The sequence below is a fragment of the Balaenoptera musculus genome, chromosome 6 (genome assembly GCF_009873245.2).
Source record: "Balaenoptera musculus isolate JJ_BM4_2016_0621 chromosome 6, mBalMus1.pri.v3, whole genome shotgun sequence".
Lineage (NCBI taxonomy): Eukaryota > Metazoa > Chordata > Mammalia > Artiodactyla > Balaenopteridae > Balaenoptera > Balaenoptera musculus.
This window is the reverse complement of record NC_045790.1, coordinates 115,211,579-115,237,903: the sequence shown is the minus strand read 5'-3', so window position 1 is coordinate 115,237,903 and position 26,325 is coordinate 115,211,579. Positions and strand designations below refer to the sequence as shown.

General features: G+C 57.4%; 1 protein-coding gene across 5 annotated transcripts in view; it reads left to right on the top strand.

Annotated features, from left to right (window-relative positions):
• Positions 1-1,925: 1,925 nt before the first annotated feature.
• SEC16A (SEC16 homolog A, endoplasmic reticulum export factor) overlaps positions 1,926-26,325 on the top strand; it is a 33,298-nt gene continuing 8,898 nt past the window's right edge. For 2 of the 5 annotated variants that reach the window (XM_036854627.1, XM_036854624.1), the window contains exons 1-21: positions 2,591-2,779; positions 6,401-10,095; positions 11,828-11,964; positions 14,057-14,154; positions 15,802-15,928; positions 16,405-16,576; positions 16,740-16,914; positions 17,889-18,031; positions 18,669-18,730; positions 18,837-18,975; positions 19,393-19,629; positions 20,697-20,794; positions 21,668-21,749; positions 21,937-22,054; positions 22,213-22,324; positions 22,465-22,570; positions 23,257-23,397; positions 24,285-24,398; positions 24,578-24,770; positions 25,253-25,498; positions 25,992-26,074. In XM_036854627.1, the coding sequence (XP_036710522.1) occupies positions 6,469-10,095; positions 11,828-11,964; positions 14,057-14,154; positions 15,802-15,928; positions 16,405-16,576; positions 16,740-16,914; positions 17,889-18,031; positions 18,669-18,730; positions 18,837-18,975; positions 19,393-19,629; positions 20,697-20,794; positions 21,668-21,749; positions 21,937-22,054; positions 22,213-22,324; positions 22,465-22,570; positions 23,257-23,397; positions 24,285-24,398; positions 24,578-24,770; positions 25,253-25,498; positions 25,992-26,074 (6,210 nt within the window). In that variant the 5' untranslated portion in view covers positions 2,591-2,779; positions 6,401-6,468. Of the gene's footprint in view, positions 2,436-2,590; positions 2,780-6,400; positions 10,096-11,827; positions 11,965-14,056; positions 14,155-15,801; positions 15,929-16,404; positions 16,577-16,739; positions 16,915-17,888; positions 18,032-18,668; positions 18,731-18,836; positions 18,976-19,392; positions 19,630-20,696; positions 20,795-21,667; positions 21,750-21,936; positions 22,055-22,212; positions 22,325-22,464; positions 22,571-23,256; positions 23,398-24,284; positions 24,399-24,577; positions 24,771-25,252; positions 25,499-25,991; positions 26,075-26,325 lie in introns of those variants that run through there. The other 3 variants (XM_036854625.1, XM_036854626.1, XM_036854628.1) reach the window with 3 other exon arrangements.

Sequence of the window (26,325 nt, the reverse complement as noted above, 5' to 3'; positions counted from 1 at the left end):
GAGCGACCGATTCTAGCCCACCCAGTGGGGGCTTCAGGGAGGTGGTGACATTTGTATCCAGCCTCCAAGTATGAGCCAGGGGAGAGGCTGGGAGAAAGGAGAGAGGAGTGGACATTGCAGGCAAAAGGAAGGGCGCCTAATCAAGACCAGCGATGGCTGTCGTGGCGGTGCACCTCCTCAGCACAGCCCCCGCGTCCCAGTTTGCCCTGACAGCCCCAGTTCACACCTGTTGATCCGGCACGTATGTCAACAGCGCCCTCCTTCAGTCCCCAAACTGTCCAGGTGCTCACCCTGCTTAAACCCCAGGTTGACGAGGTTAAGGAAGGTGACAAAGGGCACACAGCACCTAGGTAGCAGGCTGGGTCTTACAGCAGATGGCCTTTGACTCAGAGCCCTGTCTCCGTGGCCCAGAGGCTTGATGGTTCAGCTGTGGGCCCAGGAACCCTCTCCTGCACACCAGCCTACAGACAGAACCTGAGAGGGTCTCCACACACAGCTTAGCGGGAGGGAGGAGGGCAGGGGAAAAAAAGCCCCAAGGCCCTTGCAGGTCACCTTTGCTAATCACGGCTTTCCTTAAAGTCACCCTGTAGGACTCAACACTGTGCTGCCTCTTTAACATCCAACCCAGGGCCCGGAGGTCTCCAGTTTGCCCCGGGCAGGTTGCTTTCTGCTGCTTCTGGTGTCTTCAGGTTAGAGCCCACTGGGGCTGACCACAGGGCTCCTCTCAGGTCACCAGAGAGGAAAGTCTGGGCTCGAGCTCTTGGGCTCTTTGAAGCTAACTTGACAGCCCTGAGCCTGGGAGTGTCAGTGCTTTCCCTCCCGGGCTGGGGGGTGGGGGTGGGTACGAGCGACACATCTCTCTGCAGGATGATTTGTTGGGACAAAGTGACTGCAGAACACAGTGACCGCCAGGAAGAAGGGGACCGAGTGGTGGGGCCCAGGGTGCGTTCTACTGCATGTTCCCTAACTCTGTGTTGACACAGGCTGGGAACTTGATTTCTGCAAGGCAAATGTTAGCTTAGCAGAGTGGCCACGTCAGATGGGCTGAAACTCTCCCTGCACCCGCCCGGGGCTCTGACAGCGTGGCTGCTCCCTTGCCAGCATCACGGCAAACAACAGAAGAACCACACTCCTTCCTTCTTCCCAAGCTCCTGGGTCCCATCAGTGACCGCCCTCCTACCCCCGCCAGGCCAAAGCATAGCAGCAGCCGCTGCTAGGAGCTCAGCGGCTGGGCAATGTGTAATTGCGCAGGCACACTCGCCACCCTTCCCGCCCTCCGGAAGGCGCTGGGGCAAGCGGGGCAGGCTGCTGCTCTTCCCTATCCTTGCCAGGCAGGTGGCAGGTGAGTGGGCCGGGCCAGGCTGGCTGCTTTTTCACCTGCCTTTTCTCATTGGGAGAATGAGGGTACAAAGGGCAGCACCCCTCTTCCCTAAGATCCTCTATGGGTGGTGGGCTCAGATGTTGCCTCCCGGTGGGCGCCAGGACGGGGGAGCAACCTCAGGGAGGAACAGGAAGCTGAGGCCCAGCAGCCTAGACTGTCACTCGGTACCTCGGGGGTCGCCCTCATTCAACACAAATATCCACTCAACAACGGTTAGGGAAAACCACATAGAGATACCGGCTTCCGTCCACGGGGCATCACTGGGCACAGAGGGAACCGCTGCTCACTGGAAGAAGAGTCAGGGGCCTCGAGTGGGCTTAGGGCAGACAAAAGAGGGGCCGGAGGCTGCGGGGCCGGGGACTGCGCGGCCAGCGCCGGTGGCGAAGCGGGGCGGGGTGGGGGGGGGGAGGGAAAGGACCGGACGAAGTGTATGCCCGGGGAAGGCGACGGCCGAGCCGGGGAGGAGGCCGGGCCTGGGCGATGCGAGGCGGGACGGTGCGGCTGGGCGCTGCAGGCGGACAGGACGACCCCCGAAGCGGGAGCCTGGGCGGCAAATGGGGCTTCGACGGGGGCCTGTGGACTGGGGGCCGGCGGCGTCTGTTCCTTCCAGGGTTCTGTGCGGAGCACACGGGCACTGCTTTCCGAGAGCTAGACGTGGAGGGAGACGAACTTCCCGGGCAGACCTGGAACCCGGAGCCGTGAGCGGCCGTAACTAGGTAACTCGCGGGCCACCGCGAGGCGCGCACGCGCAGTCCGCAGGGGCGACCGGCGCATGCGCGGTCGTCTTCCGCCCGTTTCCCAGGCTTCGAGAGTCCAACGGCAGAATGGGAGGAACGCGCCTGCGCCAGGGTGCTGCTCGGGTTCTCGGCTCAGCCGGGTAGCCGTTCTCGGTCGGTGCACCTGCTGGCATCAGTCGTTCAAGACTGATTCTTCCCTTGGGTTTTCTTGAAGAATCCCGACTCTTCTCACATCCTAAGCCAGAAGAGACGGGGAGAAAGAGCCGGCATAACCCGGACGACGTCCCAGGGCGGTCCTTGCGCGCCCGACCGGGCAGGTGGGCGGGCAGGTGGGCGAGGGGCGGGGCCCATGGATGGGCGGTGAAAGACGGGATGCGGGCGGGGGCGGGTCCAGGGGCGGGTCCAGGGGCGGGGCGGAGTGTCACGAGGGCCCCGGCGAGGGGCGTGGCGCGCGCTGACGTCGCTCCCGGACACGTCGGCGGCGCGGTGGCCGTGGGGACCGGAGCCGGATGTGCCAAGATGGCTGCTGCGGCTGCCGTGTCTGCGCTTGTCGCGACCGCCGTGCCGTGCTCCGCTCGCGGCTCCTGAGGGGCGGGAGCCGGGGGTCGCGGAGGGGCCGGGCGGTAGCCGGAGTGGGCCTGGGCCGCCCTGCGGCGCGCCGGTGAGGGCCGGGGTCTGGGCGGAGGGAGGCGGCCGGGCCGGGCCCTGCCCCGAACGGACGGCGCGTCTCCTGGGAGCCGCCAGGGGATCGGGCGGGGGCCTGCGGGCTGGGAGGGTTGGGCAGACCCCTTGGTTACCTGCCCGCTCAGGCCGACGTGGCCTCCACCTGCACGGGCTGTCGGGTCAGCTGAGTGGCCCCTAGCCCTGGTGGCTTCAGTGTGGGGTTGTGTTGGAAAGGCTGGAAGAAAAGCCAGACCTGCAACTTTTTAAGGAGTAGAAGCATTTAGGAAATTTTTTTAACAGTTTAGCTTGCCCTTTGCTTCGAAGGTTCTGAAGTTTTGTGTTCATTGGTTGAAAGGTTTCTACTGAGCCGTGCGGGCGATGAGGTAGATTGACATTTGAACCAAGGAACAGCCTTGTTGCGTCTATTGGTAATGGGGCGAGGTGACCAAGATGTTGCAACCGAGGTCGAGCGCTGTGTCTTATGTCAAGGGGCAGAGGGATGTGTAAACCAGCCTGCCCTTTTTGTGAAGAAAGTGTTACAGTAGAGCGTCTGGACATGACACAGCCATTTAAAATCAGTTGTTGCTGCTTTACCTGAAAAGTTTTAAATGGTTTGGAGATAGTGAGTTGCTTATTAAGATTTTGTTTTAAATACATATGATGCAGATGTTAACCAGAGAGGTATTTCCCATCCCCGGATATGGCAGGAAGCAAACTGAGTCACAGACGATTGTTCCTAGGTTGATACTTTTGCAAGTTTCAGCACAGCCTGCCTCCCTGCAGTTTTTTTCCCCTGTGCCCTTTCTTAGGGTTCCAGGTGCTGTTATCTTAGAAAGATACAGCAAGAGCCAAAAAAAATCAATTCTTTCTTGTTCTTTGTGACTCATACACCCTTAATAGCATTTACTGCAGTAAGTCTCAAAGTTGTATGGAAAGTTTTCTCCGGGGTAGGTGTGCAGATTTTAATGTGGTTCCCTCTTGCTTCTGTAAACATCTTTTCCGAGTGTCCTTTTTGCTCTTTGTCATTTTTCGCAGTGTTTAGACACTCCCTTCTTTAACATCTAAATGTGTATGATTCTGTACTTAGAAAAGTTGGAGTCTGTGCTGTCTTTGTGTCCGGTGTCCCCTAGTCTGATAGGTACGTCGCTTAGCAGTTGCCGTGAGGGAGACTGTGGGCAGAGCATAGACTCCCAGGTGCTTCCTGACACTCCGGTTGGTTTACACACTTACGCTTGAGGCGACGGCCCTGGCAGGAGAGGGGTGTGCTTTCAGTATCTCAGTTCAGTAGCCAGGAATTTATTTTGAAACAGGTTGTGTTTATTTCACATACATCCAAGGCAGCTTAGTTGAAGAGCTGGGGTCATGAATAATGCATCTTTAGGAAGATCAGCTGGTTTCTTTGAAGCAGTCTGCCTTTTTTAAAGTTAGGTGACTTGAGGCTACAGAATGACTTACTAGACAGAATAAAATTCTCTGTAGTCAAAAGATAAATGATATGCCCTTGCATTGTTTTTTGCTGGTGAATATAAAAAAAGATCAAAAGAATAATGTTCAAGTCAGAAGATGGTTCCAAATGAAATTGGTATATTGCTAAAAAGCTCTCAGGTGTCAGGGAGAGAAGGGGAAGCTACTTTGTAGGGAAGTGATAGTGTTTGCTTATAAAACGGTTCTTAGTCCAGTAGTTGAGAAAATAATTTTAAGGAAGTTTCTGCAAGGAAAACATCTTAAGTATAAATGTTGTGTGAAATTTAGATTCTGATAAGATTTCCCTATTAAACAGTCATAGGGATTTGGGCCTCCCAGAATCCACTGTGAATAGAATTTCATAAGATTAAACCCAGAAGGGACTTTGAAACCATCATTTCAGTTCTCACTTTATAGGTGAAGAAATTGGGTCACAGAAGGAGCAGTGGTTGTGGCTGAGCCACTCAGCTGGCGCCCAGTCTGGCTCTCACAGTGACACCTGGGGAATAAATCCTCTGGACCTGTTCTCTGTGTGTGTGTGTGTCTCTGTGTGTGTGTGTGTGTCTCTGTGTGTGTGTGTGTCTCTGTGTGTGTGTGTGTGTCTCTGTGTGTGTGTGTGTCTCTGTGTGTGTGTGTGTCTATTTTATTTTTTTTAATGTATGCTGGTTAGTGTGGTTGCGGGTCTCCTGTTGAAGCCTTACAAGGAGGACGTCATGTCCTGTAAGATGCCTCTGATTTCGCAGAGAAGAGGACGAGGCTCTGCCTCTCCTCCCCTTGCTCCATGTAAAGCTCAGCTGTAAACGTCCTGTGTTTTAAAATGACAGCTTAGAACCGAATGAAGTCTCTGATGCTGTTCTTCATATATTTAACTCCATTACATTTGAGTGGGTTTCAAAGTGCTTGTCTGTCAGAAAGGGTTCCCTGCTGGCCTGGGACAAGAGTGCGTGTGGGCAGTAATAGTAACGGATTCATAGATTCATAGGACTCGTTTTCAGATGGAAATAGGAACTTTCCTTTGTAAATAACTTTACTCAGTATACGTTTATGCACTTTTTCTTTTGTCTGAGTATCAGAAAGATTCCCAAGGACAGAGACATTGTATACCTGCAGAAATGTGTGGGTTAAACTCAGGAGTCCTTCTATCATTTCTTCCTTTGTTGTTGACATTTTTCTGTGATGGGCTCCACTTAATCTGTGAAGGTTGTTCTGGGGAGAAGGACTGACATACAGAGGAGGACTTTGTAAAGAGACCATGCTTGGATTTTTGTCTCAAAAGTGCAGGTTAACTATTCAAGAATATACTTAGTGTGTTTTAGTAAAAAACAAACAACAACAAAAAACGCTGTAAAGAGGATTTCTGCCCCCTTGTTTTCTATAAAGGGTTTATGGGCCCTCTGCCTATTATTGACAAGTTTTGAATAAGTCAGTTAGTCAGTTTTAAAGCAGCTTTAAGATTACTTGGGGTTTTCATTCCAGGTATAGTTGTTACAACTCCGGTTATCAGAGGCAGCTTGTTTTGCTAGTGGTGTGCAACCAGTCATGGTGCAGAAAATGGACATTTTACAGGGTGGGATAAAAGGCGTTTTAGGTGAATACATTTTGCAGCTTATACTACTCTGTAAGGCTCTTTAATTAAAGAAAACAGAGGAGCAAATTTTTAACTTTTGTTTTCCTTTCAAGATTTAGAATTAACCTGTATGAAAAGTATGATATGCAGTCTTAATAGAGGAGTTGGCTTTTTCTCAGTCTGCGATAGTTTACAGGAAAATGTGGAGGGACTGCGTACCTGGTGACTGACGTTAGCTTCTGCTTGGTCCCTGCCAGCTTGCTGAGGGCATCGTGGGGGCGGTGGGCGTCGCCCCTGGGTACGTAACTGAATCTCAGCGAAGGGCAGCGAGTCATCTCAAGGCACTCGGCTGGCCCAGGCACAGCCAACTTCTGCGTCCCGGCCCGTGCTGTCACCCCGGGTCCTCCCTCCCGAGCTGCCCGGGACAGCGGTCCTCACGGGAGTGGAGGCTGGAGAGGTGTATCCCTCAGGACTGCATGATGCAAAATCGTTTTCAGCCTTTTTCTTCTTTCTTAGTTTTCCTGATTGCAGCCAGGACTTTGAATACATGGATTTTATGTATTGATTCTTTTTCTTTTTCTTTTTCAGTTCAGAGTAAGGAGCACCTCTGTCCTGCTTCTTCTGTGCGCAGCACCTCGTTGTGCAGGAGCTCGATCATGCAGCCTCCACCCCAGGCTGTCCCGTCGGGCGTGGTACGGCCGCCCCCGTCCGGGAGTCCTCAGAGCACGTTCTGGTCCAACAGCCCGTACAGAAGACAGGCCAACAGTAATGCACCGGTGGCCCCGATCGCCTGCCCACTGCAGCCGGTGACGGACCCGTTTGCTTTTAGTAGACAGGCGCTCCAAAATACATCACTGGGCAGTGCGTCTAAAAGCAGCCCACCCGTTGTGCAAGGCCCAGCCCCACCGTTGTCTCTTCAGCGTGCTGGTCTGCCTGGGCCACACACAAATGCCGGGGATAGCTCCCAAGGACCCTGCGAGCCTCTGCCGGGCCCTCCGTTGCAGCCCAGGTCAGATGCCAGCCCGTTTCCCGGCGTGCTGAGCCCCTCGGCACCACCTGGGCCCGAGGTGAGCAGGAGAGTCGAGGTCGCTCCCGGCCCGGAGCCTGAAGTTCAGACGCCGCCGTATCCTCCTCAGTACATTCCAGGAGTGGGTCCTGACAGCTGTCGTGTCGGCCATCCACAGGCGAACACGCCACGGCCCGACAGACCCCTGAGCCGGCCGAGCCCGCACGACGGCACCGCGGCACCAGCGGCGCCCCCTTTCCTTCCTCAGCCTCGTCAGCAAACGCCCGGGCAGTGGGGGCCGGTGCAGGGAGGCCCGCAGCCCTCGGGGCAGCATTACCGGCCCTGCCCAGAGGGACCTGTGCAGAACACGGTGTGCCACGCCTCCAGCGCTGCCCACTTTCCCGCTCCGTCCAACCCGCGTCAGGGTCCTGGCCACGAGCAACACGGCCCCCTGGTGTCTTTACCGGGACCCTCGGCCAGTGACGCGAGAAATGAGGCAGTCTACCTGCAAAGTGGAAACCACTCAGCAAATAGCTTTGATCCAGAAAATGCATTCAGGCAGAATTCCAGAGTTGGGAACGCTCGGGCGGGCCAGGAGTTCAGGTTGAGTCCAGGAGTGAATAGAGAGCAGTTGTCAGACCTGGCTCTCATTAACCCCTTCGCTCAGGGAAACAGCCCAGAAAGCCACTCGCACAACTCCCTGGGTGCCGGGAGCAGCTGGACCCTGCCGGAAGCGGGCTCGGGAGCGCTCTCCATGTTTTTCAAAGGAGGAGAGACAGAGAACGAAGAGAACCTCACATCGGAAAAAGCGGTCTCTGCCGGTCAGTCTGACTTTGATGGTTTCTCCCCCGGCCCGGGCCTCGGCCAGCCTCCCGCACACATGGGGGCAGGAGGCGTTTATCAGGCCTTTCTCAAAGGTTCCAGCAGTGAGCCCATGCAGCAGGGAGGAGACCCACAGCCTTATTTTTCTCAGTCTGCAGGCATCCGACACGACAAAGCAACCACTAACGCTGCCGCTGTTGACATGTGGGGTGACACGGCACGTGCGGGGACTCACGGTGCTGGGGGCCCGCAGTACGAGAACGTCGAGAACTTAGAGTTCATTCAGAACCAGGAAGTTCTGCCAAGTGAGCCCCTAAGCGCAGACCCTTCCTCCCCAAGTGCTCAGCTCAGATACGGGCCCCTTCCCGGGCCGGCTGTCCCCAGGCTCAGTGCCGTGGGCCACGCTGGAGGCGGGGGCCCTAATCTCGAGGCCCCAGATGCGACGGCGCACCCTGCGCGGTCCGAGAGCGTGTCTTCCAGTTACAGCAGCCAGAGCCAGCGGGGTCTTCCCAGTGCAGCCAGGCCCCACGACTCGGGGGGCACGTTCATTCAGCAGGAAGTTGGAAAACCTGAAGATGAGGCTCCGGGGAGGTTTTTTAAGCAGGTCGATTCCTCTCCTGTGGGAGGCGAGACAGACGAGAGCACCGTGAGCCAGAACTACCGTGGCAGCCTGCCCCAGCCCTTGGCCCCGAGCCCCCCAAAACCTACGGGAATATTTCAGACGAGTGCAAATAGTTCTTTTGAACCAGTGAAATCGCACTTCACTGGAGTAAAGCCAGTCGAGGCAGACCGTGCCAACGTGGTGGGCGAGGTGAGGGGGCCCAGCGCCCACCAGAAGCAGCGCAGAGCAGCCGCTGCTGCGCCCGACGCCTCCCCTGGCAACCTGGAGCAGCCCCCCGACAACATGGAGACCCTCTTCCTGCCCCGGGTCTGTGTTCCACCTCTCACCACACCCACAGAGGCCAGTTCCGGGCTTCTGCACGCCACGGGGCCGCCCTTGGAAGCTGTGCTCCCCGCGCCTGAGAAGAGGCCCTTGACCAGGGCGCAGGGGGCTGTGAAGTGTGAGAGCCCAGCCACGACTTTGTGGGCGCAGAACGAGCTGCCAGATTTTGGAGGCAATGTCCTCCTAGCCCCAGCTGCTCCCGCACTTCACGTGCCCGCGAAACCTCAGCCATCTGAAGTGATCCAGCCTCCGGATGAGGGGGTGTGTGGCCAGCAGTCCCGGCAGCCGGGCCCCGGCCCCGCCGTGCAGAGCGGGGACGGCATTGGTGCTTCCGAGAATCTCGAGAATCCTCCCCAAATGGGCGAAGAGGAGGCCCTCCCGTCCCAGGCGGGTCCCGGTTATGCCACTCTGCTGTCCTCCCCACCCACCGAGTCTTTGCAGAATCAGCCGGTCTTGGTCGCCCAGCCTGATCAAAGCTATAATTTGGTTCAGCCGGTTAATTTTTCTGTGTCCTCGTTGAATCCTAATGAGAAGAATCAGTCCTGGAGAGATTCTTTGGTGGGAGATAAGCCCACAGTAAGCAGCCAGGCTGCTGGGGGTGATTCTGGAGAAAACGCTCCTTTGTCTGGGACTCCAGCTGCCGCTCTCATCTGCTCGCCTCTGCCTAACCGTCTTGCCCAGAGTAATTTCCCACAAGTTTGTGGTGCCTCTGAAATGGTTTCTAGTCAACCTGCTAATTTGCTGGTTCAACCACCGTCTCATCCAGTTCCGAAGAACTTACTTCCGGAAAGTCAAAAGAGTCATAACGCAGAGAGCATTCTTCCCGAGCTAGTTACCAGCCCTGGTGGAAGCACAGGCGTGATGTTAGTGCCACCTGTGAACAGTACGTCAGTACCTGATAGTAATACGGCAAGTCACTCCAGCAGTCGGGGTGAAGCTTTGGGAGCCCTCGGCTTTACATGCAGTCGGGGTCTGGAAAATCCTGTAGGGGTGTATAGCCCGGCCCAGGCTGAGAGCCTAGCTTCTTGTCAGCAAGCCGTCTCCAGTCACAGACCGCGTGGGCCTGGGGCGCATAGCCCAGACCGTTTCTACCAACAGGTGACGACAGATGCTCAGGACCAGCACGGCCCAGAGAGAGCCCAGCAGGAGCCGGCGCCTCCCCCTCCCCATCCCCCTCCCCAGGGGCCCAGAGCAGCCCTTCCAGAGCCTTCAAACCCAGCAGGTCCACCAGCGCAAGGACAGCCCCCAAACCCAACCCAGCCGTCTGCAAGTCCGGCTCCAGCTGACGTGGGCCAGCAGCTGCCGCCTCGACCACCTCGGTCCTCCAGCATGTCCGTCGCGTCTACCAGCTCAAGCCAGGCGGCCGCGCGGTCTGACCAGCAGTGGCTGCAGCAGCCGCCGCCTCCAGACTTGGCGTCCTACTACTATTACAGGTCCCTGTACGATGGCCACCAGCCCCCGTACCCCTCACCGTTCCCGCTGGATCCTGGCACCGCCCCCCACTATTACCAGGTAGGGTCGAGCTTGTGGACTGTTGAGCCCCTGATCAGTGGTTTCTTCCTCACGCCGTGCGCCTTGGCGGGGTTCTGTTGGTCAGTTCCGAGGTGACCCGTGGTCAGCTGTCACGCGCTGCTTCATGGGAGGAGTGCTGCCTGCTCACAGCTTGTTCTGCTGAGCACGGCCTTTCTCTTGGACGTCCACACCGTGCACTAGCACATTGAGTTGGGTAGAATACCTGCCTAATTTTTGTTTAACACAGCATATCCCAGCTTACGTGACAGAAAGGACCTTTGTTTCCTGTCCTGCCTATTGGCTTTCCGCAGACCCAGGGTTCTTGGTTGCACGGTTTGGGAAACTGGAATAGCTTCTTGAAGCTTCTTTGTGGTTTTGACCTCAAAACCTACCTAAGAAGCAACAGGAAAACTCTAGTCTTTCAAATGCCTCCTTCAGAATGAAATTATTTAGGGAAAAAAGTTAGGTTTGGAATGTAATCCAAATGAAACAGCTAAGAGTGGTGTAATTCCATAAGCTTCTTTCAGGTACGTTGTGATAGCAGCAGCAGAGCAAGGGACCCCACTGTGCTACCCAGAAGATTCTTGCCTCTTTTCACACTGATGCAGGCCCACGAATGTCGTTTAAGTTCTGTTTAATCCTGCCTTAGTGTGAAAAAGTGATCCAGGTGGACACACGTTTGATTACTGTCTGCTTCTCACCATCTCTCGTGCTGGCCAGCATCACCCACGGGCAGCGGAGGCAGAAGGACTGTGGACCAGAAGTTTGAAGTCCACTGTCTGACATGGGGGCAGGCGCCGTGCTGGAGGCCCTGCAGTCAGAAGAGGCTGAGGGAGCGGGGCTGCCCCGGTGATGGGGCTGCCTCGTGGGCTTTGGGCATCTTTGCACATGTGGGAACAGGTACACACCTAACCCCTGAGGTCTGGGACTCCTAGATCCAGAAGGAACCCCATAGAAGGAAATTACACGGTGCCCAGAGCCCAGGAAGGCCCGGCAGTGCATGGAGGGGGCCGCGTACCTGCTCTGGGCCCTTGTCCAGCAGCTGCGTCTGCATCCCGGAGTCCCAGCCGGCACCCAGCATCACTTCTGTGGGAGCCCACTTCCTTCTGCCTTGTCTCTGTGTCGCTGCGGATTCCAGTAGTGGTTAAGAACAAGTCCATTTTACGTGATTTCTCGTCCTCTGCTGGGTGATGGTGGAGCGTCAGGCCGAGTCAGGAAGGACTGATTCTGGCTCGTGCCTGGGTCACCTCGTCTCTACTTCAAGTCCCGATGTGGCCTTAGAGCCATGGGGGTTTATCGGTCTGTAATGGGGCTGAAAGCCTCATAAGAATAGAATATGATACTCCTTTTGAGGCTGCCTGTAGCTTCAGGACCCGTTCCAGTGGACCCTCGTTCCTTTGCTTCCCTGAGATGGTGTCTGAAACGGGACCCGAGCTTGTGGGGTCGTGGCACCTGCGCAAGTGAGACCTCGGGGAGCAGGTAACAGGAGTCCTCACGGGTCACCGCAGGACCCGGGCGTGGCCCGCGGATGGCGGGCCATCTCCTGAGCCGGGCCAGGGCAGTCTGTCTTAGGGACATGGCCGTGGATTTCATTTGTTTTTTATTGTTTCGCATGAAGGAAGCCCCGCGTCTGGGGCTCATTTGGAGAGCAGCGTCTGTACCGCGAGAACTTGTGCCGGTTGCTTGATGAGTTGGCTCTTGGCATCTGATGGAGGTGTCCTTCTTTCAACAGGACGTCTACGGCCTCTATGAGCCCAGATACAGGCCCTACGACGGTGCAGCCGCCGCCTCCGCAGAGAGCTACCGCTACCCCGAGCTCGAGCGGCCCAGCTCCCGGGCGAGTCACTGCTCGGACCGGCCGGCTGCCAGGTGACTGACGTTTGTGTTGCCGGCCGTGGTAGTAACTTAGTGATTTGAAAAAGACCGTGTTTGTAAAGAATTATACAGACCTGTTTAACGTGTGTTTACGTTTTGTGGGTGTGGACAGATTATAGGATGCGTCTTTAAATCGAACTAAGTGTGCTGCTGCGCGGTTACGGACGTGTCGTCAGATGGCCTTTGGTCAGACCCGACCCTGTGCAGGGCCACCAGGAAGCCACCCCTGCCCTCGTGCGGGGTTCCTCCCGGCCCGGGCAGTGGTCCCGTCGCCGAGGGACGCACACGGCTCCGCGGGTGCCGAGGCAGCTTTTCCCCCATGCAGGTCCTTTGCCGCCTCTGGTGACGGGGGGCCCTGACTCCCGGGCCAGGCAGGCGCGGGCTGGAACACGGAGTGGCCCGTTGGCAGCAGCCGCCGTAAGCCCGGGCTCCCTCCCCGGCACTGCCCCCCGGGCCGCAAGGCCCCCAGCCGCTCCCTCCCGCTTCTCTCTCCCCTGACAGAGCTCCTCTCAGCTTTGCGATCACAGATGAGGCATTTCGAAAGAGCCTTGGCATCGTGCCTTCAGCTGAGTAAAAGCTTAGGCAGGCCACAGTCCTCCCCCCAAGGGGCATCGGGGGCTCAGAAGGAAGCGCGGGGCTGCAGAGCCCGCCCGCCGTGGCTCCTCCCACGCCCCGGGCCCTCGTCTCACCGGGCTGGGTTTGCCATGAGGGTGCAAGGCTCCTTCGGCTCGTAATAGAGTCTGGGCGCGGGTGAAGACTGCGTCCACGCACCACCTTTCAAAATCGGGGCTGCTTTTGCTGCTTCCCGCGTCTTCAGTAGCTCACCTGGAGACGAGGCCCTGCCTCTGTGAGCCCGCCCGTCCAGCTGGCCCCCCTCCGTCGCTGGGAGGGATGCGCTGAGCCGCTGGGCCCGGCGCTCTGGGAGGTGAGACTGGAGTCCCAGTGGGCCTTCTGATTCGGGGAGAGCAGCGGGCAGGTGTTTTCTAGAAGCCCTGAGAGGTGAGGGAGGATGGAGGCAGGGGCCGGGGCACACCTTGCTCTGCCGCTTGTCGCCTGCAGGCCAGATCGGGTTACCTGGCAGGGGTTTGTTGCCGTGTCCTCACCGCTCACCGCTCACTCGTGGAGGGAGAGCAGCCCCTCCCCTCTCCTGCCCTGTGCGTGTGTGCACACGTGTGTGCAGGCCTGCGTGGCCGTGCTGAGCATCAGCGTGTTGTGCTTGTGCCTGGTGTGGTCACATCCCGGCAGGAGGGGAGAACGAGCCTTGGGTTTCTGCGGTGGCGTCTCTCCTGACGGGTGACCGGGGCTGGAGAGGGCAGCGGGGTGGGCGTGCTCTGGCTATGCCCTTGGTCAGGTCACTTTTCTGGAGCCCCCGGTGCACTGGAGCGCTCCCCCCAGGGCCCCCGCCCAGCGGGTGCTGTCCCTGTGGTAGGTGGGGGGGCCGGACACTTCTCAGGGGCAGCTGCGCCCCCAGGAGTGAGCCATTCCCCAGGGGTACACGGAGTCACAGTTTAGAAATCAAAAGTGCCGTCAAGTCCTCCCAAGGATCTTCCTGCCTCGGAAGGCCTGATACCTGCCTGTCCTGCTCAGGGTCGGCAGCACAGCTGGGCCTGTGAAGCCAGCCTTGGTCGGGCCCGTGTCGTGAGTCCCGGGCAGTCAGCTGGAAGGGGGCGAGGGCCCTTCTCCCCACTCAGGACACACAGGTCGCGGTCTGTGTAGAGGGTGTTGCAGTCGGCGCTAGCTTGGTTTTGATAGCTCAGTGCTTTTTGCTTCTGCTAAGCATGATATCCAAAACGTGAGACCCTGCTTTTAAGCATTGGCTTTATAGCATGCAGCACTGAGCACGCGAGAAGAGTTAGTTCTTTTATGCTGAACAGCACTTAAATAGTTATTTCAACAGATAAATTTTAATTTGCTGTATGGTAGGGAATCCTGTAATCTTATCGTTGTTACTGGTTCGGATCTCCTGATTAGAATTTTTTCACAACCAAGGTGCTCTGATGAATGCCTGTTGCTCTGGGTGTAATTTGTGTCCCACTTTAAGAAGCAGGTAATTTGTTTTTTAACAGCACTGTGTGTTTTTTTTCAGGCAAGGGTATCCTGAAGGTTACTATAATTCCAAAAGTGGATGGAGCAGTCAGAGTGACTACTATGCAAATTATTATTCCAGCCAGTACGATTATGGAGGTATGTTCAGGCGTTTTCATCGGTCGACGGCCAGCAGATGCGTGTTCAGACCGTGCAGCCGGGTGCAGAGTGGCGCGCTGTGGGATTTCTTAGGAAACCTTCCCTTTTAGTAGTCTTACGATCTTAGCTCAGAGCCAAAGTAATTGAAAGTAGTCTGTGTCTAGAAATAATTATATTGCTACTTTTCATTAAGAAATTACATCTTAACTGTAACATTGTGTCTGTATCGTATTAGTAGTTTTCTTTGATTTTCCAGCAAAGCATAATTATCAGTAGTTCTAGAGTGTGTGACTTGTCCATATGTGGCTATTTAAATTGATTAAAATCAGTAAAATGAGGGACCGGCTGCTCACTGCAGTGGCCAGGTGTGACGTGCTCCACGTGTGGCCAGAGCCCCCGCATCACACAGGGCAGACGCAGGATGCGCCGGGTGCCACCGCTGTCTGGCAGTGTTTGCGTCTTGGCATGTGTCCCCTGAGCCGCCCTGCTGGTCCCCCTGCCTGGCTGTGGCCCTCGCTGTCCCAACATGGCTGCCCGCTTCTGCGTCCCCGGGGCTCTCCCTCCACTTTTGTATTTGCACTGCTTCATGCATAATTCTGCACGTGCTTGCTCAAAGTGGTGTATCTGGTTTGCTTATATAACGTTAACATGCTTTTTTTTCCCCTGCATTTGCTTTATTTATTTATTTATTTATTTATGTTTGGCTGCGTTGGGTCTTTGTTGTTGCCCGCGGGCTTTCTCTAGTTGCGGTGAGCAGGGGCTACTCTTCGTTGTGGCGAGCGGACGCTACTCTTCGTTGCGGTGCACGGACTTCTCATTGCGGTGGCTTCTCTTGTTGCAGAGCATGGGCTCTAGGCGCGTGGGCTTCATTAGTTGCGGTGTGTGGGCTCAGTAGTTGTGGCACGCAGGCTTCAGTAGTTGTGGCTCGCGGGCTCTAGAGTGCAGCCTCAGTAGTTGTGGTGCACGGGCTTAGTTGCTCCGCGGCATGTAGGATCTTCCCGGACCAGGGCTCGAACCCGTGTCCCCTGCACTGGCAGGCGGATTTGTCCCCTGCATTGGCGGGTGGATTCTTAACCACTGCGCCACCAGGGAAGTCCCTGAATGTGCTTTTTTAAAGTAATCTAGTTTTGAGAATATTTTTAAATTTTTGTTTATTTTTTATTCAAGTACAGTTGTTTTACAAGGTTGTGCTAATCTCTGCTGTACAGCAAAGTGACTCAGTTATGCACACATATACATTCTGTTTTCATACTCTTTTCCATTATGGTTTATCCCAGGAGATTGGATATGGTTCCCTGTGCTCTACAGTAGGACCTTGTTGTTTATCCGTTGAGAGTATTTCCTAAAGCTCTTTGGATCACATTAGAGAAAAGAGATACGAATAAAAAAAAAATTTTTTTTTTCTTTTTAATCACGTGTGTTGAGAGAAAAACTGTCAGTGGCTGTTAGGTATCACAGTACAGGCAAGACACGGCCGGGTCCTCTGGAACAGTTAACGTTCCCTGGGGTCGTGCTGATTTTCGGGAGGAAAATTTGGTTGCTCTCTGAGGCTGAAAGCATTCTTCAGTCCTGGGGTGGCCTGGTTTTGTGACGGCCAGAGGGGTGTCTTTTGCACATTGTACTGACGCATTAATCTCTCGCCTGCAGATCCAGGTCACTGGGACCGGTACCAGTATGGTTCTCGGTCCAGGGACCCCCGCACCTACGACCGGAGGTGCTGGTACGATGCTGAGTACGACCCGTACAGGAAGGAAAGCTACGCTTACGGGGACAGGTCGGTAGAGGAGGTTTTGATGAGGAGGGCGGGTCGTGAGTCAGCCTTGCTTCCGCGTCTGTGCCCTCGGGTCTTTGTAATGCACTCGAGAGCTACGGTTGTGTCTGGCTTCCCCGGGAGCGGTCACTGCTGGGAGGAGGAGGGTGAACTCACCCTCCCGGTGGTTCTCTCTTTGGGCTCGTGGAGGAGAACCGGCCTCAGAACCAGCGCCGCGAGTCAGTTCATCCTCCTCGGGTCCGGGCGAGGGGTGACCACCTCAGACGGACCCCCAGCCTGCCTCTCTAACCTCAGGCGGGGCCTGAACTTGGCCTGGGGATGCAGCGACTCCACTTGAGGGTGGGCTCTGACGAGCGCCGTCCTTAGGGTCAGGACGCGGGGCGGCGGGGACCTGGAGGGGCTCACCGCCGTGTGGCACGTGAGCCTGGGCCCCGGAGGCCCTCTCCCCGAGCCCGGCCTCTGCCCCGCTGCCTCCCCAGGCCTGAGAAATACGACGACCACTGGCGGTACGACCCCCGCTTCACCGGGAGTTTTGACGACGAGCCTGAGCCCCACGGGGACCCTTACGGGGAGGAGGCGGACCGGCGGAGCGAGCACAGCGAGCGCTCAGTGCAGAGCCTGCGCAGCAGCTTCAGCTCCCGCTCCCGCCAGGTGGGCAGCCGGCCGGGCGGGGGGCAGGGGGGCGGGGGGCCGGGCCCAGGGTCCCGCTCCCGCCAGGTGGGCGGCCGGCCGGGCCCTGGGTTCTGGGGGCCGCCCGGGGTCCCGCCGCAGGCATGGCAAAGAGGCTTCACCTGTTTGCTCTGTGCTTTCTAAGAGTCAGGTGTACAGAGGTCACAACGTGACTGCTGGGCCCTACGAGGCGCCCCCTCCACCGGGCTCCTTCCACGGCGATTACGCCTACGGCCCCTACGGCGGCGATTTCCACGGCACCCCAGGCTTCCCGGAGTACGGCTACCCTTCTGAGGCCGGCTGGCCCTCCGTGGAGCAAGGTGTGTGTGGCGAGGCCCTGCGTGCCCCCAGGGGCACACCCGGGGCGGCGTCCCGAGCCTGGGATGGGAAAGAGGGAGGGACTGAGTCGTCACCAGGGTGGGAATTGGCGATGGCCTGGCCTGGGCATCCCTGCCGAGCAAGGGCACTCTGCCGCCGCGTGCCCGTCCTGAGGGGCAGCGCTTGCCATGCTGGGCTGCTGGTGCCCCTTGGGCTGCAGTTTGGCTCACAGGCCTGGGAGCTGCCCGGCCTGTCGATCGTGTCCGCTTCAGTGTGGCTCTGACCTCAGGCTCCCCTGCCATGTCCCCTTGGGCAGGGCCTCAGTGTAGCCCTGGTGCCGACCATACGGGGACATGGATCTTGGAGGGAAACCTGAAAAACTCCAGTTCGTACGCTTATCACACAGACCACGTTCTCGATTTGCCTTTGAGATATTTGGTCAAATGCTGTTTCTTGGAAAACTGCAAGTATGTGAAGTTTTAGAACGTGACAGTATAAAATATAAAATAATGGACTTTCTTAAAGCGTTATTTGATTAAAAATTTCACCTCCCGTTTGGCTTGAGGTGTTTCACTCTTGGTCATTTTCCTTGCTGCTCCCTCCGATGCCCGTGGTCTGAGGCCGAGGCCGTGAGGAGCGCTCAGGGTGCAGGGGCGCTGAGGGGCCACCTGAGCGGCAGGAAACACGAGCGCTGCTTTCTGTAAACAGTGCGTCCTGGTGGTTTTTAAAGGAGCCTTTTCATTTTAGAGGAGAGTATTCTCACTTTTAACGATTAGAACGTTTTTCTGACGTATGTGTAGGTTCTATTTTTTAATAGGATATTTAACAATTACTAACTACAGTTGAAAGTCAGTTCATCTTGATAATCTATGATTCCAGCTGCATGGGCATCTTGAAAAGCTCAGCTGTTGATTTAGTTCAGAAGCATTAAAAAGTGATATACTGGTTGTTTCTTTCTCATTTTATTTAAATGTAGCTCCATCGAGACCAACTTCTCCTGAGAAATTCTCAGTGCCTCATATCTGTGCCAGGTTTGGTCCTGGGGGTCAGCTCATCAAAGTGATTCCAAATCTGCCTTCAGAAGGACAGCCTGCGTTGGTTGAAATTCACAGCATGGAGGTAATTCCACAGGGAGAAGTTGCACGTCGCCCTTTAGGTCACACGAGCTTTGCAGTTTGTCATCTTCAACTTGCGTGCCCTTGTCTGAAAAAACAAGCTTGGGAAATGTTTATTTCCGTGAATCTTCAATTCGTAGATTGTTTCAATTCTGCTTGATCATCTTTTTCCTCTCGGAAGTCAGCATTTTAAGAATCTGCTCTGGGTGTTGTGTTAGACTTGGTTTTATTGTGCGTTCCTTTTCTATCTTTATTTGGATCTCTGATTTTGGAGTGAGGACGCTGTCCGTGCTCATTTTACTGGTGGTTCTGGAGAGTGGGCAGAGGTGCCTTCTGATCTCGGGGGGCTGGTGCAGGGCGCCCTGCTCCGTGCCCTGGCAGGCCTCTTCCGTGGCGTGTACCCAGGCCCTGCCTCAGAGTTGGGGGGGTGGGTCTCACTGCTTAAACAAAGTTTGAAAGTCACTGTTGTGAAACTAGATGCCCATACTCCGTGAGGGAGGCTTTGCCTCCCCACTTGGAGGGACAGGCCGTCCTGAGGATGGCGTCCGTTACTCTGTCTGCTGATGTGGCCAAGCCGGGCGTTGACCTGCCTGCCCCCGTGAACAGCGCTCTCTCTGTCCCCTCTCCTGTCCCCGCCTCAGACCTTGCTGCAGCACACGCCGGAGCAGGAGGAGATGCGGGCGTTCCCGGGGCCTCTTGGCAAGTACGTGCCCCACGAAAGCGGCCGCGGTGCCTGTCCGCCGGCGGTGCCGAGCGCGGCCTCGCAGATGCAGTGGCTGCTGTTCACCGAGTGTGTGTTCTTTTTGCAGAGATGACACCCATAAAGTGGATGTTATTAATTTTGCACAGAGCAAAGCTACAAACTGTTTACAGGATGAAAATTTAATTGACAAAGAGTCCGCGAGTCTTCTTTGGAGCTTTATTGTTCTGTTATGCAGACAGAACGGGGTATGTGTCTCCTTCCTTGTAGAGCTGCTCTTCTCGTAGGCCTCTAGTCCCGGGAGCCCTCAGCACCCCGAGGAGGGTTAGGCAGGATCTCTGTACCAGGCTGTACCGTCCAGGGGCTCCCCCAGGACGAGTGTCTCGGCCGTGATTTGGGGACGCGGGAGCCAAGCAGGGTGCGTGGTTTGGGGTGAAGGGAGGTTTCGGCTCCCCGTCGGCGGCCTGTCCGGTGCGTGCGGTCTGCCCGCCTCGCTCGCGGCCGAGTCGGGAGCGGCTCTGTGCCGAGGTGGTCGAAGTCGCTCACCTGCGGAGGCCCTTTCTGGGCCTCCGCCGACCAGGACCGGGGCTGTCCTGTCGCTCCCGCAGGAGGGTGCTGTTTGTGGTTAAGCCTGTCTCCCTTCCTGCCCCTGCTGCCCCTCGCAGACCGTGGTGGGCACAGACATCGCGGAACTCTTGTTACGAGACCACCGAACCGTGTGGCTTCCTGGGAAGTCACCCAGTGAGGCCAACCTGATTGATTTCACTCACGAGCCTGCGGCACAAGTGGAGGAGGAGTCCGGGGAGGCCCAGCTCTCGTTCCTCACCGACAGTCAGGCCGCCACCACCCTTGAAAAAGACACGGAGCGGTTCCGAGAGCTGCTGCTCTACGGCCGGAAGAAGGTGAGCGGCTCGGGCGCGGGGCGGGGGGCAGGGCCCGCTCTCGGGGCGCCAGCGTCTAGAGCGGCACGCGCGGCCGGGGTCTTGTTCTGCAAAGACTGTCTGGCACCTCGTGTGTCGCGTCTCTGAAGGTGTGAACAGTGGCTTCTCCAGCGCTGCTGGTGTCAGAGACGTGCAGGTTCCGTTTTCAGGCATCTGACAGACACGCGGACTGAGCTCAGGCTGCACCCCTGCTGTGTGCAGTGTGTCTCGGGGTAAACACGTGCGCGACACAGAGGCAGCGCGTCCTCACGCAGTTAGGGTGAGCTCACCGCGCCACCGCGAGTGGGTGCTGGGCACAGCCCGGGCCCGGGTGGGGAGCGCCCTGGGGACACGCCCGGGGTTTGCTCCGTGGGGCACCTGGTGGTGCAGCCGGGCGCGGGGCGTGCACAGTTGGAGCGCCTGCTGGGCTCTGGCAGCGGGAGTCTGGCGGGCCCAGAGTTTTTGGCACTTTTATGTCATGATAGACTCAGAAAACTCGTATTTGGTGAGTAAATGATCTTAATGTGGTCATTTTACAGCTAATTGAAATCTTCTGATCTGTTACATTTAATTACCATTTCTCTGTTGCAATATGTCTGCTTCCTGGTCAGAAGTTTTCTAAGTTGTGGCCCAGATCATTTTGGATACAGGGAGGCTGAAGTAATTAAGGCCCTGTTGGTGCTGAGCACAGGCCCTCGGGGCCCAGGGGTCCCCCTGGCCTTTCTCGTGGCGGAGACGACAGGTGGGAGAAGGCGGTGCTGCCTCTCCGCTGCGCCTGGCTCTGACGGTGCGCTTGTCCTCTGTGCTGCTGAGGAAAGCGGGGCACCTGCACGGAGACCGCCCCCCGCAGGGACTCCGCGGCGAGCGCAAACGGTGGAGCTCGCCCGCTCTTCCGTTTCTGAACTGGGAACGTGTGTGTTGGAGCCTTTGGGCCGTTGGCTTTCTCATCTGCGGTTGAGCCCTCTCCTCCTTCCTGGCCGTGCGTGACGACACACGCTCCGCTGCTCCTGTTGTTCTCAGAGGTCAGAGAACCTCTCGATGCTTTGCAGGATGCTTTAGAGTCCGCGATGAAGAACGGCTTGTGGGGTCACGCCCTGTTACTTGCCAGCAAGATGGACAGCCGGACACACGCCAGAGTCATGACCAGGTGAGGAGTCCGGGCGTGCCTGCAGGCGGGGGTCCGGGCCTCGTCAGCTTTGGGAAGCCCCCGGCCCCCATGCTCTTGTCAGAGGAGGCTGGGGGTCCCGTCGGCCACCCATGGTGGTGGGCTTGCTGGGCCCTCCTCCTCGGGCTGTGTTGCTAAAGGATTTAAATTTTTTTTGTTAACTTCAGGTTTTTTTTTTTTTTTTTTTTTTTTATTTATTTATTTTGGTTGCATTGGGTCTTCATTGCTGCACACGGGCTTTCTCTATTTGCAGCGAGCAGGGGCTACTCTTTGTTGCAGTGCACGGGCTTCTCATTGCGGTGACTTCTCTTGTTGTGGAGCACGGGCTCTAGGTGCATGGGCTTCAGTAGTTGTGGCACGTGGGCTCAGTAGTTGTGGCTCACAGGCTCTAGAGCGCAGGCTCAGTAGCTGTGGAACACGGGCTTAGTTGCTCCATGGCATGTGGGATCTTCCCGGACCAGGGCTCGAACCCGTGTCCCCTGAATTGGCAGGCGGATTCTTAACCACTGCACCACCAGGGAAGCCCAACTTCAGGCTTTTTAATTCTATAAAATCTCAGCGGGGAATTCCCTGGCAGTCCAGTGGTTAGGGCTGTGCGCTTCCACTGCCAGGGGCCCCGGTTCAATCCCTGGTCCGGGAACTAAGACCCCACATGCCACGCAGTGTGACCCAAAAAAAACAAAAAAAAAATCTGCATCCTTAATAGCCTTTTAAAAACATTGCAGTGTGTACACTTGGCTCAGGTCAAGCGTCAAGCCAGTCACCAAAGCGTCTGAGATGAGACCAGACTAGTTTTTCGTGTCCTGTTTATTGAACCAGGCTGAGTTAGGGCTTTCTCTGTTCGCGTCTGCCCAGGTTCGCCAACAGCCTTCCGATCAACGACCCTCTGCAGACGGTCTACCAGCTGATGTCCGGGCGGATGCCAGCCGCGTCCACGGTCAGTATGGGGGTCCTCACGGCAGCCGCCGCGGCTCAGCCGTCTGTTCAGAGCCCGCTCCCGGGAGGGCTCACCTCCCAGGCCACGAGGCCAGCGTTTCCATCCTGCTCCTGGGGCTTGAGCACTGCGGAGTTAAGACGGCAGTGTGTTCCAAGGATGAGGGTTTTCTGCTTGTCTCTGGTTTCAGTGTTGTGGAGACGAGAAGTGGGGAGACTGGCGGCCACACCTGGCCATGGTTTTGTCCAACCTGAACAACAACGTGGACGTGGAAGCCCGGACGATGGCCACGATGGGGGACACTCTGGGTAGGTCAGACGCCGACATAGAAGGCGGGCCTGGGGCTGCCGTCAGATGCTCGGGACCCCGAGACTGTCCCTCCGTCTGGGGTCTCTCTGGTGTCTCTGAGCGCTCTGATCTCCGGGAGACCCTGTGACCGAGGCCTGCCTGCTTTATGTACCTTCAGCCTCGAGAGGACTCCTTGATGCTGCACACTTCTGCTACCTCGTGGCCCAGGTTGGATTTGGGGTTTATACCAAGAAAACCACAAAGCTTGTTTTAATTGGATCAAACCACAGGTGAGGAATTGCATAGGTATAGTGGCATCCGTTTCCCTTAGAAAGGAAAAGCCCCTCCCATGGCTAACCCAGACTGGCGCGTGGAGCGCTGGCGCTTCGGTGACCCGCTCAAAGGTGACAGCCGCTCATGTCCTCCACAGTTTGCCGTTTTTGAAGTTCGCGACCAACGAAGCTATTCAGAGGACAGAAGCCTACGAGTACGCTCAGTCCCTGGGGGCGCAGACCTGCTCCTTACCCAGCTTCCAGGTGGGTGGGGCCCCACGGCTCCAGCTCTGACGGGGTCTGGGGGGAGTGGGTGCTGACAAGACCGCAGTCGTTTAGGGGTTTTATTCAAAAAACGTAAAGAGCAATGAAGTGTTTTTGGAAATCTTGAGGAGATGTTTCATCTGTAATGTTCGAGAATTAAAGCTTGCTGAATTGAGAATTTTGTTAGTATTTTGGTTCTTAATGTTTTAAGTATTAAAAGCTTTTAGTTAGTGTTTGGTTTCAAGTACTTCTCTATCAGCTGTGGACCATGTTTTGGGAGGGTGGTATCCGACCGGGACTGTGCGTGTGTGTCTGAAACGGGGCAGAGCATCGGTGCCAACAGAGCAGGGTGACTGCGCTGGCGGCTCCCGAGAGGCGGTCGTCACGGGGTGCGTGCGCGTGGTGGCGCCTCGTGGTCACTCCGTGGTCACTTGGTGGTCGAGAGCCCTGACGGCTGTGTTAAGGGTGTTGAAGAGAGAAAGTGAGTTTCTCAGAAGCTTACAGTAGTTTACTCTGATGTGAGGTAGCGCAGGGAACGGGCCTGGCTCGGCTGTGGGCAGGTGCTGGGGACGCACAGGAGGGCTGCGAACGTCCAGGGTAGCGTCAGCCTGCGGAGGGCCCGGGTGACGCTAGGGACCGGGAGGGGGCCTGTAGCACCGCTCAGCTCGCCCGTCTGTCTGTCTCAGGTGTTTAAGTTCATCTACTGCTGCCGCCTGGCTGAGATGGGGCTTGCCACGCAGGCCTTCCACTACTGCGAGGTGATCGCCAGGAGCGTCCTGGCGCAGCCCCACAGACACTCGCCGGTGCTGCTCAGCCAGCTGCTTCAGGTAACGTCTTCCTCGATGCCGCTGCCCCCGCGCGGCACGTGGGACCACGTGGGGCCACGTGGTCACGCGGTGCTCGTGACCAGAGGGCGCTCGGGACTGCCTGCTCGGCCGAGTTAAGATCCTGCGTGTTCTCGGGCAGGTAGTTGGTGTTTTGCAGTCCAGCACAGGGGCCCTTGGGGCGTCTCGTGCAGAGACTTGGAGGTGAGCCTGGGCGTGAGAAGGACCCCGCCTGCAGGAGGCCCGTGTCTCGAGGCGTCCTCGCCTCACGCTTAGCGCTGTGAGGTTCCGGGAGCCGCAGCCTGGGGTGGGTCCCGGCTGCGGCCCCGCGGCCCCAGGTTCTCGCTCCGGAAGACGGAGACCGTGTGACTGCCCTCCCACCGGTGCCCGGCACCAGGGGGGCCGCGCCAGTACGCTCCTCTCCTGCCGGAGCTTCGTTTTTGGAATGCGTTCATGTGGTACCAAAAATGTTTTTATTACGGGAACTTCTGGACACGTGCAGAAACAGGGTAATTCAAGAACCTGTTTCCACCTGGCAGCTTCAGCAGTTAGCGCGAGGTCAGGCTTGTTTGGCGCGTGCCCGCCTGCCGCCCCCCAGAGCGTGAGCGTGGCCGGGGCGGTTGGCATCTCGGGGAGTGGAGCCGAGCAGAGGCAGGCTCAGCCCCCGCGGGTGTGGATGCCGTGGGCTCGGCGGGCCGGCGCGGTGGGCGCTCGCGCTCCCGGCGGTCAGGGACGGGCCACGTGAGCCGCCTCAGGAAGGTCCCTGCAGCGAGGAGGGCTGCGTCTCGGACGCTGCAGGCGCGCTTGCTCCACGTCCCAGTGGGTTTTGAAGACACGGTTTGGCCGCTGTCGCCTGTGGGAGCGGGGTCTTCATCTTCGTGTGTTTCCAGGTCGCCTCCCAGTTGCGCCTCTTTGACCCTCAGCTGAAGGAGAAGCCGGAGGAGGAGGCCGCTGCGGAGCCTGCCTGGCTGGTCCAGCTGCGGCTCGTCGAGCAGTGGGTCAAGGTGCGCTGGGCTCCGGGCGTGGGGCCCGACGGGGAGCCACGTGCGCGCCGGAGGTGGCGGGCGTGAGCAGCTCAGCTCTCGCGGCGCCCGGTGCCCGGGAGGGGAAGGTGCCGCTGGAGCAGAGCGGGTCCGCGGGGTCGGCGGCCGGCGTGCAGACGCCTGAGGTCCTTCTCCCTCAGGAGGGCACCGCGGCGTGGAGTCTGGACAGAGCCTTCCCCCAGCGCTGTCCCAGCTCGCCGCGCTCCGAGGTGGGGCCGTGTGACGGCCCAGCGCCCGCCCAGCCGGCGAGCCTGGGCACCGACAACCCGCTGCTGGCGCCGCCTGTGCCCGGCGCTGAGCACGTGGGCCAGGACGTGCGGCTGCTGCCCTCAGGTGAGCCCGCGCCGCCCTGGGCACCTGCTTCTGAACGTGGAGCGCCCCTGTCTTGCTGCCCAGAGAGTCGGGGCCGTCTGTCCCACTGCCTCGGCCCTCTGCTTCCTCTTTGTCCCCCTCCCTTGGTGAGCCCACTGGGTCTCGCGGCTTTAAAGGTCTGGCTGAGTGGGAGGGCGGTGCAGGAGGGTGGGGGGGACTCAGTGAAGGCAGAGGCGGCCCTGGGCCAGGCGGCTGCTCGCTGGGCTGTGTCGGGGTCGCGCTGCGGCTTAGAGCCCGCGCCCCGTGCTGTGCCGAGTGAGGTCCTGCCCTCGGCCCTGAAAAGTGTGTGTCCCGCTTCCCTAAACCAGTGACAGCCCGGCAGCTTCAGCCTTTGTGCTTGGACGGTTGGTTCCTTGGCCCTCGATGAAGGAAACGTGCCCGGCGGAAGTCACTGGAGTGAGCACATAACCTCAGGCTTTCTCTTCTCCGCCGTCTCCCTGCAGCTCCACTGACGCTCCCCGATGGTCAGCCGGCCTTCCCCGCCAGGGTGCTGGTGTTCCCAGCGCCACCGCCGGCGGGCCCTGTCGAGCCGGGACCTGGCTGTGGACCCCCAGGGGCTGCACTTGGCTTTCAAGAGCCCTCTGGGCCTGATCCTGTGGCTCCGTACCCAGGGCCTGGCCTGCCGTCTGGTGCACCATCTCTACAAGAGACTGAACATCTGCTCCCGGAGGCCAGGAGCCAGGACGCAGGTGGGTCTGCGAGGTGCCGTCTGGAGAGCAGAGCTAAATTGGCTTTGGCGTTGAAGGAGCTCACTGGTAGGAGAGACTTAAGTCATTCAAACTTGGAGCAAAGTACGTTCCTTAGTGTATACCAAAAGTTCTAGAAGCTGATTGAAGATCAGTGACTTGACCTCTTGTTGGGACGTGAGGTGGGAGTGGGTGTCCAGGGCGTGGCCGGGGGGTGCCCGCCTGCAGCCTTTATGAACGCACTGGGGAGGCCGTGACCCTCCTTCTGGAGGGTGGTCTTGTCCCTGACCATCTGTCTCCTTGGACGGCCTGGCTTGAAAAGAGAAGCTATTTTCACATGTTTAGGAGCATTCCATTCGTGGTTTGTGACGCCTACATGGGGAGGCATGGCAGGAGGAGCTGGGGTGTCCCCAGCAGCGTCTCTTGGCCACGCCCACTCCCTCTGCTGTGGGCTTAGTGATGCCGGGGTCACGGGAGCTCTCATTTCCCTTGACAGGAATGATGCCACAAGAGGCACCCGGCAGAAACGCGCTGTCGGAGCTAGGAGAAGAGGATTTTGGTGGAAGATTTGCTAATGTGGTACTTTCCCACTTCTTTTTTGTTTCTTAAGCTGTTTTTCATGAACTCCACTGAATAAGTACTCAAACTCTTTGTTCTTAAGTTGTAAGATAATACTTAAAATTATCAGATTATCTTTTGAATCATTTCTTAAAGAGAAAACTTGAATCCTTAAAATGTGAAGAGCTGGTGAAAACATTAATAGGGGAAAAGATAATTTAATAGTGTAAAAGTCGGTATTTTAAGGAGAAGAAATGCTCATCTACAATGAA